Source organism: Podarcis tiliguerta (genome assembly GCF_965153285.1).
Source record: "Podarcis tiliguerta genome assembly, chromosome: 8".
Taxonomy (NCBI): domain Eukaryota; kingdom Metazoa; phylum Chordata; class Lepidosauria; order Squamata; family Lacertidae; genus Podarcis; species Podarcis tiliguerta.
In genome coordinates, this window is record NC_139541.1 from 8,814,443 (window position 1) to 8,829,265 (window position 14,823).

A 14,823-nucleotide genomic window follows, 5' to 3' on the forward strand; every position below is an offset into this window, starting at 1 on the left:
TGTTGGCAAGGTGATGTCTCTGCTTTTTAAGATGCTGTCTAGGTTTGTCATTGCTTTTCTCCCAAGAAGCAGGCGTCTTTTAATTTCGTGACTGCTGTGATACCTCACCATTTTTCTCCAAAGAACTCAACATGGAGTAGATGGTTCTCCCCTCCCCACGTCATTTAATCTCCACAGCAGCCCTGCCAGGTAGGCTAGGCAGCAGGGCTGCCAATTTGAATAAAATATTGGGGGGGGGGAGTAACCCCTGCCTTGCACAATCGTTCACATGATGGGGCGCACGAACAGCATTTGAATAACAACGCCCATCAACTTTGGGGGACCTGGCCCCCTCAAATATTTTATTGTGGACTTGAGCTCAGTTCTGCCTAGTGTCTAAACCATGGGTAGGCAAACTAAGGCCCGAGGGCCAGATGTGGCCCAATTGCCTTCTAAATCCGGCCAGTGGACGGTCTGTGAATCAGCGTGTTTTTACATGAGTAGAATGTGTCCTTTTATTGAAAATGCCTCTCTGGGTTATTTGTGGGGCCTGCCTGGTGTTTTTACATGAGTAGAATGTGTGCTTTTATTTAAAATGCATCTCTGGGTTATTTGTGGGGCATAGGAATTCGTTCTTCTTCTTCTTTTCTTCAAAACATAGTCTGGCCCCCCACAAGGTCTGAGGGACAGTGGACCGGCCCCCTACTGAAAAAGTTTGCTGACCCCTGAAATACAGCAACCTGAGGCAAGAAACAAGGAGAGACACTCGACCCCAAGTTCGAAAGAGGGTATTTTACTTACAATACCCTTCTCAGTGGGCCCAATTTGAATCAATCCATTTTCATCTAGCATGTAAATGCTCTAAACTTTCTCATTTAAACATTCGACAAGTTTTGTACAATCTTGCTTGTTCTCTATAACCAAATTTATATTAGCAACATATACAAGCAGAAAAGCTGTTTCTCCATCTTGTTGTTTTTCCCCATCATGAGACAAAGGTTGAATTGGACCACAAATATCAGTATGAATAAGTTGCCAAGGCTCTGAACTTTTCTGGCTTTCCTTGGGGATAGAAAGGGGTGCCCAAAGTAGCAAGGGACAGAAGGAAACAAGCGTGGGGCTCTGACCCACTGCATTCTTGTGACCAGCCTCCCCTGAATTTTATTATTTTGCTTCCACCACTGGAAAACCCGCAGCTCCTTTAGATGGGCCTTTGCCCAGATTTCCTTCCCCTTCATCTCATGGCAGGTTTATAATGGGGACAAAGTCTAGCTTGGCTTACAATCATAATGAACCCCATTAAGCTTTTTATACAGGCACCATCTGGGCTATTGATTCCTGCTCGGGTTGTGTTTCCACAGTTCCACCCACGCACCTGCAGAATCTGCCAGTTGAGCTGGGAAGACTTCTCTGCCAAGCTAAGCAGTTGGCTCCTTACCTCTCTCACCCTGACCTAGCCAGTGTGATCCATGCGTCGGTCACCTCCAGACTTGATGATTGTAACTCACTCTACGTGGGGCTGCCCTTGAGACTGACCCAGAAACTCCAGTGGGTGCAGAATGCCGCGGAAAGACTCCTTACAGGGTCCTCGCCGCGCACTCACATTCACCCGGTGCTATACCAGCTGCACTGGCTCCCGGTGGAGTACAGGATCAGGTCCAAGGAGCTGGTTTTAACCTTTAAAGCCCTATACGGCCAAGACCCTCATACCTAAGGGGACCGCCTCTCCTGGTATGTCCCATGGAGGACCTTACGGTCTTCAAACAAAAACATCTTGGAGATCCCAGGCCACAGGGAGGTTAGGCTGGCCTCAACCAGAGCCAGGGCTTTTTCAGCCATGGCCCCAATCTGGTGAAACACTCTGTCACAAGAGACTAGGGCCCTGCGGGACTTGACATCTTTCCGCAGGGCCTGCAAGACAGAGCTGTTCCACCAGGCCTTTGGCCAAGGCACAGCCTGACCCCCTCCTTCTGTAATCCTTATAAGAACTCTAGCCCAATGGTTGCCATTAATTTGATTCTGGTTTGATTTAAAAATGAATTGATTTTAGAATGCTGCGTTACTTCGGCTTCAGCTGGGGAGGGCAGGATATAAATAATTTTTTTATTCTTCTTAATTATCTTGACATCTTGGAGGGTTGCCAGAGCTCAGCATTGACAACACCAATTTACATGGACCCAGAGTCATACTGAGACTCCTTGGTGCATTTCCTGTCCACCTCTCTTCAGATAAGCAGTAATCAAATAACTACAGGTGTGTGTAGGCATTTATCCTAGAATCCTAAAATTGGAGGGGACCCCAAGGGTCATCAAGTCTAACCCCCTGCAACGCTGATTCCTAGATACCCGAGAGGTCTCTGGGTATCCACTTTCTCTCCTCTAGATCTGAGAATTGCTGTGTGTGTGTGTGGTTCCCCCCCGCCATGGGGAGAAAACCAGAATAAGTAGACTCTGTCTGAAATGACCCCCTCCTAGCTCTGGCCCCCAACCTTCAGCTGCCCTGCCCACAGTCCCACAAGCTCTACTGCAGGGGTCACCAACCTGAGGCCCAGGGGTCGGAAGCAGCCCAATCACCTTCTAAATCCAGCCCACAAATGGTCCGGGAATCAGTGTGTTTTTACATGAGTAGAATGTGTCCTTTTATTTAAAATGCATCTCTGGGTTATTTGTGGGGCATAGGAATTTGTTCATTCCCCCCCCCCTCAAAAAAAAATAGCCTGGCCCACCACATGGTCTGAGGAATGGTGGATCGGCCCATGGCTGAAAAAGATTGCTGACCCCTGCTCTAGTGGTCATCAGCCCTCACTGCTGAGAAACGTCCTCATAGCACACATTAATGGGTCTTAAGCTCTGCCTGAACTGCCAGGAGCTGTCCAGCATTTCAGAAGCTCTCTCTTCTTCCCAGTTTTCCTTGGAGTGGTAGGTATTGAAACTGGAACTTTTTGAGGTCCACCACTGAGCTATTTGACCTGTTTCTTTCTTTTTTAAAAAATAAAAAATAAATATTTATACTTTTCAGGTTTATGCATTTCAATAATTTTACAGTATTTTAACATTTCAAAATTTGACTTCCTTCCCCCTCCTTCCGAGGTTCCTTAAACTTATTTGTAATATCTTCTGCATACCCAAATTAACTTAATTTGCTCATTTATACATCATCTTTAAATATATACTCTTATGAAATGGCAGGTTAATACAATAACCCTGCCAATGTTCTTATCTGTTTACAATTTGTCTGTAAATATTCAACAAACCTTTTCCATTCTGTTATAAAAAGGTTGTTATCTTGATTTCTTATTTTTTTTTCCTGGTAATTTTCGCCATTTCTGCATACTCCATAAGTTTTTGTATCCATTCTTCCTTTGCTGGGACCTCTGCTTCTTTCCATTTTTGGGCAAGTAACATTCTTGTCGCTGTAGTAGCATACATGAATAAGTTTCTGTACAGTTTGGGTAGTTCTGTCCCTATAATTCCTAAAAGAAAAGCTTCTGGGTTTTTTGGTTTTTTTACAAAGGTTATTTTAAGCATCCTTTTCATTTCATTGTATATCATTTCCCAGTAAGCTTTAACCTTACTACACACTGGCTAATAATAATAATAATAATAATAATAATAATAATAATAATAATAATTTATTTATACCCCACCCATCTGGCTGGGTTTTCCCAGCCACTCTGGGTGGCTCCCAGCAAAATATTACAAACACGATCAAAAATCAAACATTAAAAACTTCCCTAAACAGAGCTGCCTTCAGATGTCTTCTAAAAGTAAGATACAGTGGTAGCTCGGGTTAAGTACTTAATTTGTTCCGGAGGTCCGTTCTTAACCTGAAACTGTTCTTAACCTGAAGCACCACTTTAGCCAATGGGGCCTCCCGCTGTCACCGTGCCGCCAGAGCATGATTTCTGTTCCCATCCTGAAGCAAAGTTCTTAACCCGAGGTAATATTTCTGGATTAGCGGAGTCTGTAACCTAAAGCGTATGTAACCTGAAGCGTATGTAACCTGAAGTGTATGTAACCCGAGATACCACTGTAGTTTTCTCTTTGACATCTGGTGGGAGGGCGTTCCACAGGGCTGGTGCCACTACCAAGAAGGCCCTCTGCCTGGTTCCCTGTAACTTTGCTTCTCGCAGGGAGGGAACCGCCAGAAGGCCCTCAGAGCTGGATCTCAGTGTCCGTGCTGGATGATGGGGGTGGAGACGCTCCTTCAGGTATACTGGGCCAAGGCCATTTTGGGCTTTAAAGGTCAGCACCAACACTTTGAATTGTGCTCGGAAACGTACTGGGAGCCAATGTAGTTCTTTCAGGACCTCAAGCGACCGCCAAGGATCCAGAAGGCCCCCTAAGCTGTGTACTTGCTCCTTGAGAGGGAGTATAACCTTATCAAGAACAGGCAACCTCCCAGCCATTTGGTCTAGATGGGGGGTTGCTGCTGTTGTGCTTGGGAGTTTCCAATTGGGGAATCTGCCTGGCCACTGCGAGAACAGGAGGTTGGGCTAAGTGGTCCCCAATTTGACGTGACCCAGTTGCAGCCAGGCACTCCTGATGCTCTCAGGAGAAGCAGGTGCTCACTTTGAAACGATCCACAGCGACTGCAGCCTCAGATCAAAGGCTCCTCTTGAGCAAATGGTCAATTTGTCTCCTCCTCTCTCCACCCCGTACCAAAGCCTTGCTGGGGCCAAATATAGCCTCCTACCTCTCTTAAGCTCCCTGGCAGTCTTCTCAAAGATGCCTGGATGGGCCATCAAAACCACACAGAGAGCACTTGGCAGGCTTCAGAAGAAAGAAAAAAACAGCTTCAAAGCTTTTCAGAATAGGAATGCTAGGCGCTTTTGAAGGGAAGGGAGACAGTCAGGTGGGAGCGGGGACATGCAAACGAGCGCTGGTTTATTCATGAGATGCAAATCGCAGGCAGATCGCTTTCAACTGTTCCCAAGGCAGCTGTGCGGCGTTCCTGCTTCAACCCAAAGCATCTGATCTCAATATGCTGCATCGAAGGGGTGGCAAGCCCCACTCGAAGCAAGGAAGCTGCGGCACCCACAAGCAGAAAAAGGCTGCCGGGCCAAATCAACAGGATGAAGGACCTGTTCCCATTTCATCTCCCTCGATGGGTGAACATGTCGCCCCTGCGGCACACAGCCAGCTGCTCCCCATCTGAACCATCTGCCGGCCAACTTGGGAATGAACCCAGGAAGCTGCTTATACTAAGGCAAACCTGTGGCCCATCTAGACCAGTGCTGTCTTCGCTGGCTGGCAGCTACTGCGCACCAGGGTTTTCCTGCAAGGGCATTCTCATCTCTGCCTGGATGTGCTCGTGGGGATTTCACCTGGGACGTCCTGCATGCAAATGATTTATTCCACTGCATTTTGATCTATGTTTTTCCCAGTAGTGATGTATGGAAGTGAGAGCTGAACCATAAAGAAGGCTGATCGCCGAAGAATTGACGCTTTTGAATTATGGTGCTGGAGGAGACTCTTGAGAGTCCCGTGGACTGCAAGAAGATCAAACGCATCCATTCTTAAGGAAATCAGCCCTGAGTGCTCACTGGAAGGACAGATTGTGAAGCTGAGGCTCCAAGACTTTGGCCACCTCATGAGAAGAGAAGACTCCCTGGAAAAGACCCTGGTGTTGGGAAAGTTGGAGGGCACAAGGAGAAGGGGATGACAGAGGACGAGATGGTTGGACAGTGTTCTCGAAGCTACAAACATGAACCTGACCAAGCTGCGGGAGGCAGTGGAAGACAGGAGTGCCTGGCGTGCTCTGGTCCATGGGGTCACGAAGAGTCGGACACGACTGAACGACTAAACAACAACAACACAACATTTTGATCTTAACTTTTCCTCCAAGGTGGTGTACGTGGCTCGCCCCCCCTCTCCCCCCACAACCACCCTGCAAGGTAGGCAAGGCTGAGAGAAGGCAGCAACTGGTTCAAGGTCACCCAGCGAGCTTCACAACTGCGTGGGAATTTGAACCCTGCTCTCCCAGGGCCTAGTCTAACATGCTAAGCACGGCACCATTTCAGCAAAAGCAGAGACTTCTGGCCTATAGAGATCACCAGGGAGGGCTGGAAATGGCCCTTGCCAGAAACCCAGGGGAGCTGCTGCCAGCCAGTGTAGACAGTACAGTGGGCTTGATTCAGAATTTCCTGTCTTAAAGGGTGGGCTGCAGCTCAGAACACCTGTCCTGCATCTAGAATGTCCCTGGTTTTTTGTAATGGCTGAGGAAAGATCCCATTCTGTCTGAAACCCCGGGAACTACTTGCTGCCAGTCAATAAAGGTAAAAAAAGGTAAAGGTACCCCTGCCCGTACGGGCCAGTCTTGACAGACTCTAAGGTTGTGCGCCCATCTCACTCAAAGAGGCCAAGGGCCAGCGCTGTCCGAAGACACTTCCGGGTCACATGGCCAGCGTGACATCGCTGCTCTGGCGCGCCAGAGCCACACACGGAAACGCCGTTTACCTTCCCGCTAGTAAGCGGTCCCTATTTATCTACTTGCCCCCGGGGGTGCTTTCGAACTGCTAGGTTGGCAGGCGCTGGGACCGAACAGCGGGAGCGCACCCCGCTGCGGGGATTCGAACTGCCGACCTTTCAATCGGCAAGCCCTAGGCGCTGAGGCTTTAACCCACAGCGCCACCCACGTCCCCTGCCAGTCAATAGTACTGTCATTTTTTCAGCTTGGTGCTGGGGACCTTCGTACAGGCAAACACAGACAATGATTCAAATATCCCTCTTTTAATCTCCAAAATAAAAACCAGCCCCTGCAAGAACAACAAAAGACATCATGCAGGTCATCTGTGGAAGACCTATCGCAGTGGAATTTTACTGCAGGAGAGGAGAGAGGAAAATGAAGAGAGCAGGCTGTGAGAAGGTACCATCTAGAAAGGGCAAATGTCAAGAGGAAATAATGGCGCCAGAGGCTGGAATCTTTCAGCATCAGAGACAGCAAAATGGTGCTGGAGGTAATTCTGTTTATTAAAAGGGGACAGCGTGACATTTTTTTGCATTTACTCCTACCAATCCGTGCCAAATCCTGGCCACACAACACCCCACCCCTTGATGGGGCTTTGCTGTTGACTTGTGGCTACCGTGGGTAACAGAGAGGGGGGCAAGTGACCTTCATGCTTAGAAAGGCCTTCCTAGTATAAGAGGCAGCTTTTTTCATTCATCCACACACGGCAGTTTGTAACTCAGGCTGACAAACCATTGAGGCAGGAAGACAGGGATGAGAGAAGCTGCTTCCTTCCGCCTTTCAGGCGTGATCTTTGCCTTGGGTATGTATATGTATGTTGCTTACAACACCCAAAACGTTTTCCAGGAAAGCGCATGACACACAAACCAGTTACGGTAACTCCAATCGGCAAGGTACAACAGATCCTGGCAGAAGGGCAAACTTGCACTCCCAGCAGCAGCACAAAACAGCCATCAGAGTAAGTCGTGTCATTTTGATTTTTGCTCAAGCATCTTGGCAGCACATGAGCCACTCTTCATGCATGCAATCCACTACTAGGATGGAGTGATTAAGAGAGTCTAAAAAGACTTGTCTTCTTGTCACCTACAACCAACAAGCAGAAACAAAATCAGCCTTTCCCTCAATACTTGAGTACAACTCCCACCAGCCCGACATTGTTGGCCTCCATCCATCTCAAGAGACAATGGAGTGGTCCTTTGAGGGTGAAGTCAAACCACTTGGAGTCACAGCAGCTGCTGTGGCTGTAGAAACCGATGCAGGAGAGACCTGTTTTATTGCAGGTGGGGAGAATTTTGCTGCTACAGGTAAACCATGGCATTTCTTCTCTCTACGCCCTCCTAGGAGTCATTCTTCCTCTATTCAGTTGTGGATACACAACCTGACTGCTTGTCTCTAGGCACTGCAGTCGTCTGCAAGCGATTCTCGTACAGGAGAGTTCATGTTGTCAAGACCTCATTGTCACGTTTGCAGACATATTTACAATGCAATCTTGGTTGCGTCATAGATATACAGGGACATATAACAGAGGCAGCTGGATCAGGCAAGTGGCCCATCTAGTCCAGCACCATCTTATCACAGCGGCTGACCAGATACCCCAATGGGGAGAACCCCGTACGCGGGACCTGAGCACAAGAGCCTGTTCCTCTTCTGTGGTTTCCAGCAAGCGGTGTTCAGAAGCATCACTGTCTCCAACCACAGAGGCAGAGCATAGCCATTAAAGTCATCTAGGTTGGTGGCCATCACTGCTTCCTGTGGCAGGGAGTTCCATAGTTTATACAGTTACTTTCTTTTATCTGTCCTGAATCCAGCTCTGTTGGATGCCCATGAATTCTAGTGTTATGAGAGGGAGAAAAAACTCTTATCTACTCTCTCTAATTTTATAAACTTCTATCATGTTGCCTCTTACTCGTCTTTTCTCTAAACTAAAAGGTCCAAAATGTCACCCCCTTCCCTTGACCATTTGGGGTGCGCTTTTCTAAACAATATACTATTTCAAAAAGCTAGCCTGCAGTTTCTTGGAGAAGGCAGCTCGCACTTAACTCACTACTAGGCTTTGTGATTTTTATTCCAATGTTAACAAAACCACAACTTCGGTGTGCTAAATTCTGTCAGCGAGCAATGCCTGAGGCTACCCCATAAATTCATGTGGGGGGGGGGGAAATAAATGCATTTCATGACAATGGGGGAGAAAACAAGCAGGGAAGTTGCAGCTTCAATGCCTTAAGCTTCACCGGTGTGTCTTCATGTGAGATACGAGTCAAGCCAGCAGAAGGGTTGTTGACAATCAACAGTGTGTGTGTGTGTGTGTGTGTAGCTCTTAAACCTCAAAAAAGAAAAACAGAAAGAAGTTGTCATGACTGGTTGATAAGGAAGCTATAAGAGTGCAAGGGGAAAAGAAAATACCTGAGCAGGCAGGTGAAAAAAACACACACGCTTTATATGCAATACAGTACAAATAAGGTAAGACTGACCATGTGGACACACTTTTAATAAGGCTCTGAAAACTAGTCCAAAAACATTTTGCAAGTGTGGACGAAGAAGAGGGTCCCAAGCATGAGGAGTGAGGCTTGAGCCCATTTCCCCTGCTCAGCTGCGACCGGCAGAAATGGTGGTTTGGTACAATTTAGGCATCCCTCGTGTGTCAGTCTCCATCTTTCTCTCTCTCTCTCTCTCTCAGTATGCACACATATATACAAGCACAGCATGGTCGATCGGTCTTCCTTGTGAATTAAGACACACTCTGCCCCGCCCCCCATCAAGGAAATATTACGAAACCCGGAAAGGGGGTGGGGGAAGTAAATGGAAAATAAAAATATCAGAACTCCCAGGGGCTAGATGTCCATGCATCGCTGCTTTCCATCTAGAACAATTAAGACCACTTCTGGGCCTGGCTTCTGAAAGGAAGGAGGAGGAGATGGAGATGGAGAGAAAGGCAGGCTGCTCTATAAAGCACTCACAACGGCAGACTGAATTATTACTGTTAACTCTTTACCTTGGGAAAGAATAAGATTGTTCAGCGCCACGTTTCGCCTCTTTAAAAAGAAAGACCCAGGGCTGTTCACTGGATCCAAAGCCAGCACAAAGGTAGACCCAGAACGAACCTCAACGCCCCCCACTCCCATAGCCCCAGCTGGAAAACCTTGCCAATTTCGCAGGCTCCCTCTCCTGCCTTCCCCGGAACAGCAAATTGAGATAGTATAGTAGGACCACCAAATTTACAGCTCTCTGTTACAAAAGGGAAAATGAACTTGTCGCACCCTTTCGAAATGCTAAAGCGCCCCCCGACGGTTGTGCAGGACTATCGTCATTTTTCAAAGCTCTTTTGGATATGTGTCAGGAGGTCTAAGGAAGTGTTTGTGCATTGCTCCCCACTCCAAAGAAAAAGGCAGGCAAGTGGGGAGGGGGGAGATTCTGCCTCCACCTGCACCAAAGTCTCACTTGAGCTCCTGGGTCAATCTGGCAGGGCTGAAAACTGGGGCTTCCCTCCACCAGAGAAAGTGGTCCAAAATAAATCAAGTTATTCCCGAGAATGATTCACTATGATTAATTATCAGGGGCCCATCTTAATATGTTGGAAGTGAAGTCTTAAACAAAAGCAAAACAAAACACGAGGGCATTGTTTTTTGACAACAGGCTGAATAAGTGCCTCTCTCCCCATACCCACCCCAAACTTCAGGCTTTTAGAAAGGGATTTTGCAGGCTGTTCAATCCTGTGGGGGGCATGTCTACGAAGTGCCAGAGGAAGCCAAGGGCTACTGGAAACAGAAAATCCTGCAAGTTCTCAAAAGACCTCTGCCAGGAAGCTGAACACCTGCTTCGCTGAAAGAGCAGATCCAGAAATGAAGGTCGCAGGAGGGCAGGTGGGGGAGATCTGATGCTGCAGCCAGCCGACCCTTCTTCCTCTGCAGGGGGGAAACGGAGAGGTGCAGCCTCAACGCTCCACCTCTGTTGTACTAGGCCAGAAGCTCTTCTCCGAAGAACAGCTCTTTCTCTCTCTCTCTCTCCTGCAGCGCAAGTGTATGAGGGGGCCAAGGCCCTTCAGAATGGAGTCCCACCTCCAGGAAGGAGGCTGGGCGGCTGGCTGGTCTTTTCGAAGTCCACCTTTCTTGGAATGCCCAGCCAGAGCCCAAACTCATCTCCCTACACCCCAGTTACTTCTGCTGCTGGCGCGGTTGTCGAAAAATATTAGTGTCCAAGGAGACCAGTACCTGGAGAGTAAATGGAAGGGGGAGGGGGGAATTTGGAAAGGCGGGGGGGAAAAGCTTAGAAGAGAGCAAAACAAGGTGGCAGGTAAAAATAAGGCTGGAGGGAAGAGAAAACAAAGCCTACCTTTAAATCCCTCTTCGGGCATGCAGACTGCAAAGGAAAGCAAACAGGTCAAGGCACATTCTGAGGTGTGGAGGTTAGGGTCAGAGTTAGACCCCTGGCCCTTCTAGATCAATATTGCCTACAGTGGCTCTCCAGGTTTTCAGGCAGAGAGACTCTCCCAGTCCCAACTGGAGATGCCGACGGAATGCTGGGTACTTCGACATGCCAAGCAGATGCTCTACCGAGCTACAGCTCCCCGCAAGCTTCAATAACGTCTTCTTGGCAGCTTTCCCTGACACTTGGGTGGGGGGCACCAAGGTCTCCTTCCCACCCCTTGACAACCATGTGAGTCAGACTCAGACTGGACCCTTTGCTCCAGTTACCACCTCCTGCCTCCCCACCCCAATAGGTAAAAATGACCGGACGGGAAGCAGCAGGGATTATTCCAGAGGAGCATTTGTGTGCAAACTTCTCCTTACCTTGCATGACATCATCTATCGCTGCATAGTCCACAATTGGTTCATCTGCCTGTCGGAAGAAGGGGAAAAGGGAGACAAGAGAAGAGGAGCCCTGTTAAGCCAATTTGGCTGATGCGCTTTCAAAAGAGAGACAAGGCCTCCTGCTCCATGTCACCAGATGACATTTCCAGGCCAAACACTCCAGATCCAGAATAAAAACAAAGAAACAAGATTGTTCGCCCCCTTTTGGGAACCTGGCCTGAACTGTTCACAGCTGTGGCAACAAGGGCTTTAGGGTGGCTTATCCCTACTGATTTTTTATAAAGGTGTCTGCAATAGCTTCAGACAGGAAAGGGGCTGGTCCACTTAATTATCTCTGTCAACAGGAGTTGCCGCAGTTGACCACTAGCCAGCCATCTTTTCCTCCCAGAAGTCAAAACCAGCACTTACTTCCAGTGGCTCTTCTTCAACCATTGTTTTGAAGTTAAAGGAGATCAAGGTAGCCCAAAGATCCAAATGAGTTACAGACCGGGGCAGGTGGGGGAGATGACAAGTTAAGGTAGTGTGTTCTTGGCTTCCTTTTTGCGGGGAAAGGGGGGATCTGAGCCCAGGCCAAAATAAGAACTCAGGTAGGCACTAGGGCCAGTCAGGGATGGATGGATGGATGAATGAATGCAGGAAGGGGTAACTGGTGACCCCCCAAAGCGTTGTTGGTCTACAAATCCCATCAGCCCCTGCTCAGCCAACATAAAAGCATACAAACAGCCCTGCTGGATCAAGCCAATAGCCCATTTTGCCCAGTCTCCTGTTCTCACAATGACCGACCAGATGCCCCAGTGGGAAACATACAAGCAGAACCCGAGTGCAACAGAAACGCTCTCCTCCTGTGATTCCCAGTAACTAATATTCTGAAGCCCTGTTGCCCCCAACAGTTGAGACAGAGCATTGCTATTGTGGATAGTAGCCATTGATATGGTCCCTGCCCCTGAACTTCCTAGTGAAAAGTAGGTAGGCTGGAAGTTTTTGGCACAGTTAATGGACTATATGGAATTGGCAGAAATGACCGGCAGAATCAGAGACCAGGGAGAAGAGACGGTGGAAGAAGAAATTCAAAGATTATCTACAGAAATATTATAAGATTAATGAATGTTAGAATGACATCAGATTGAACGTAAAAGGTTATTAGTAAAAAGGTGTAAAATTAAAAGATTTAACATTTTAAGATACCAAGGAGATCAAGATATATTAAGATATCAAAATTAAGATAAAGATCAGTTAAGACAGAGGGAAGGGATTTGCTGATCAATATATGAATTGGAATACAGTGAGGGGAGGTGTGGGGAAGTCTGGGAAATAAGTAAACGCAAGAAATATTATGAAGATGGAATTGTTTTTATTTCTTTTTCTTTTTTTCTTTTTTGCTGTTTTTTGTCGTTTTGTATTTCTGTAATTTTGTATTTTTCTGTTATTTCTTGTTTTTTTTATGTAAAAACTTTAATAAAATATTATAATAAAAAAAGGAAGTTTTTGGCACAGAGAGAGCCAGATTGCATTGCAGCACACAGCCACTGGCCTTGCTACAAATATCTTGGTGGAAGGAGAGCCACACCTACCGGCAAGGAACTCTCCCGGCTTACCTTTAATAAAACAACGGACTCCGGAGTGACTCCGAGGCTGCCAAGCGTCGCCGAGTCGTCGGTGAGTATCGCCCCATCGATCGACAGGTTCTGGTCGAAGGGAGCAACGGAGAAGGCGTGCATGATCTGTGTGCCAAAATGAGGGGCAGGAAGCACAACAGTTGCAGGCAGCAAAACAAACACCGGTGGCTTTTAAGAAATACGACACCCAAGTGCTTCTCCTCACGGCAAAAACCTGAGGCATGCTGCTTCCTCCGTTTCTCTCCCCCTCTTGCCCCAATCTGTCACCTCCGCCTTGTCCCTTTCAGCCCCAACCCACAGCCAATGGGGCACTCCTCTGCTCTCCCCCCCCCCCCCACTTCAGGTGGTTGGGGGGGGGGAAGGAGGATACAATATCTTAAAATAAGATCACAGGTCTTAAAAGAGTGCTTAGACTCATCAAGGTGAGCAACACCCTTTCCACTGGACGGCCATCTGTCAGGGATGCTTTAGCTGCAATCCCTTGGAGATCATGCCCAACTCTACAATTCTATGATTCTACGCATTCCCAAGTATAGCTTTGGGGGAGGAGGGAGGCCTCCCCACGCCGGCCGCCAGGACTCAGGCAAGGCACCTCCAGGGCTCAGGGCAAAGTCCGCCTCACCTGGATTTTCAGGTCTTTCAACGTCTGGTTCGCCGACACCAGGAGGGCTTTCTCCCCGCGCACCTTCCTGTGCCGCGTGCTCCGGCGGATCCCCTGCTTTTGGTAAACTATGTAGTTTGGGTGCGACATTTTCTGCCGTTTCGTGTTGCTGTTGGCCTGCAAGCAGGAAGGCGGCTCATTGGACTCGACTGCCAGAGCGGCAGGTTTGTGTATTGACTTAGCCAGCAAAATCCCTACTCCCCCCACCCCCCATGTTCTTATCTAAGAGGCTCTAATGAACTGCAATACCAGGCTTGGGGAACCTGTGTGTAGCCCTTGAGATTCTGTCCAACTTCCAAGTCCCATGAACCTTCAGCCAACCGGAATTGTCCACACATTTTTAAGAACTGAAGAGCCCTGCAGCTGGATCTGGCCAAGCGGACCCAGCTAGTCCAGCCTCCTGTTCTCTGTGTAGCCAACCATTATGGGATGCCAGGAAGCAGGACCCAAGCACAAGAGCCCTCTCCCTTCCCCAGGTTTCCAGCACCTGGTCTTCAGAAGCATTGCTGCTTCTGACTGCGGAGGAAGGGCAGAGCCAACCCTCTTTTAAAGCCACCCAAGTTGGTGGTCATCTCTGCCTCCTGGGGGAGAGAGTTCCGCAGTTTAAGCACATGCTTTTAAGTCTGGCCTCAAATTGTGTGCTTCGACCACTTGCTTTCAGCAAATCCAGGGTGCAGAGATGAGGAGCGAGGTCACAATCTACAGAGGCCCAGGAGGAGGAGAAGAAAGAAATGATCTTAAAAAAATGGTGACCAAGGACATACCTGGTTAAAATCCGGATCCTGCTCCCCTTCCAGGCGGGCCTCCTCTCGCTCCTCCTCTGCCTCAGAGCTGCTCATGTTCAGCTCTGGGGCGGCATCCTTCATGACCTGGACATGACATCAGACGCAAGGGGAAAACAAAGGAAAGGAAAACAGCACACCTGTGAGTTGCCTTTAGAAAAAAGGAAAAGGCACCCGGAGTCAGAGGTTGTCGGGAGTTCACCGCAGCCACGGAAGGCTCAAAAACATAAGAGTTGCGTCATAAGGCTGCTGGTAGATGCTGGTCTCTACCTCGAGACTGGGCAAGGAGAAATCTGTGTGTGTATCTGTGTATATGTCTGAGTCTTTCTCTCTCTCTCTCTCTCTCTCTCTCTCTCTCTCTGTGTGTGTGTGTGTGTGTGAAATAGAGAGGATTTAACTAAGGGACGCGGGTCATGCTGTGGTCTAAACCACAGAGCCTGGGGCTTGCCGATCAGAAGGTTGGCGATTTGAATCCCCATGACAGGGTGAGCTCCTGTTGCTTGGTCCCA

General features: G+C 48.3%; 1 protein-coding gene across 8 annotated transcripts in view; it reads right to left on the bottom strand.

The window, feature by feature from the left end:
* Positions 1 to 8,863: 8,863 nt before the first annotated feature.
* The window catches only part of USP48 (ubiquitin specific peptidase 48), a 41,888-nt gene continuing 35,928 nt past the window's right edge, over positions 8,864 to 14,823 (bottom strand). For all 8 annotated transcript variants that reach the window (XR_014514446.1, XR_014514447.1, XM_083453772.1 and 5 more), the window contains 6 exons: positions 14,297 to 14,401; positions 13,494 to 13,649; positions 12,851 to 12,976; positions 11,235 to 11,283; positions 10,777 to 10,803; positions 8,864 to 10,655 (listed from right to left, as the gene is read on the bottom strand). Coding sequence is in view for 6 of the 8 variants with exons in the window: in XM_083453772.1 (XP_083309898.1) it covers positions 10,633 to 10,655; positions 10,777 to 10,803; positions 11,235 to 11,283; positions 12,851 to 12,976; positions 13,494 to 13,649; positions 14,297 to 14,401 (486 nt within the window). In the remaining 2 variants the exon portion in view is untranslated. The remainder of the gene's footprint in view (positions 10,656 to 10,776; positions 10,804 to 11,234; positions 11,284 to 12,850; positions 12,977 to 13,493; positions 13,650 to 14,296; positions 14,402 to 14,823) is intronic.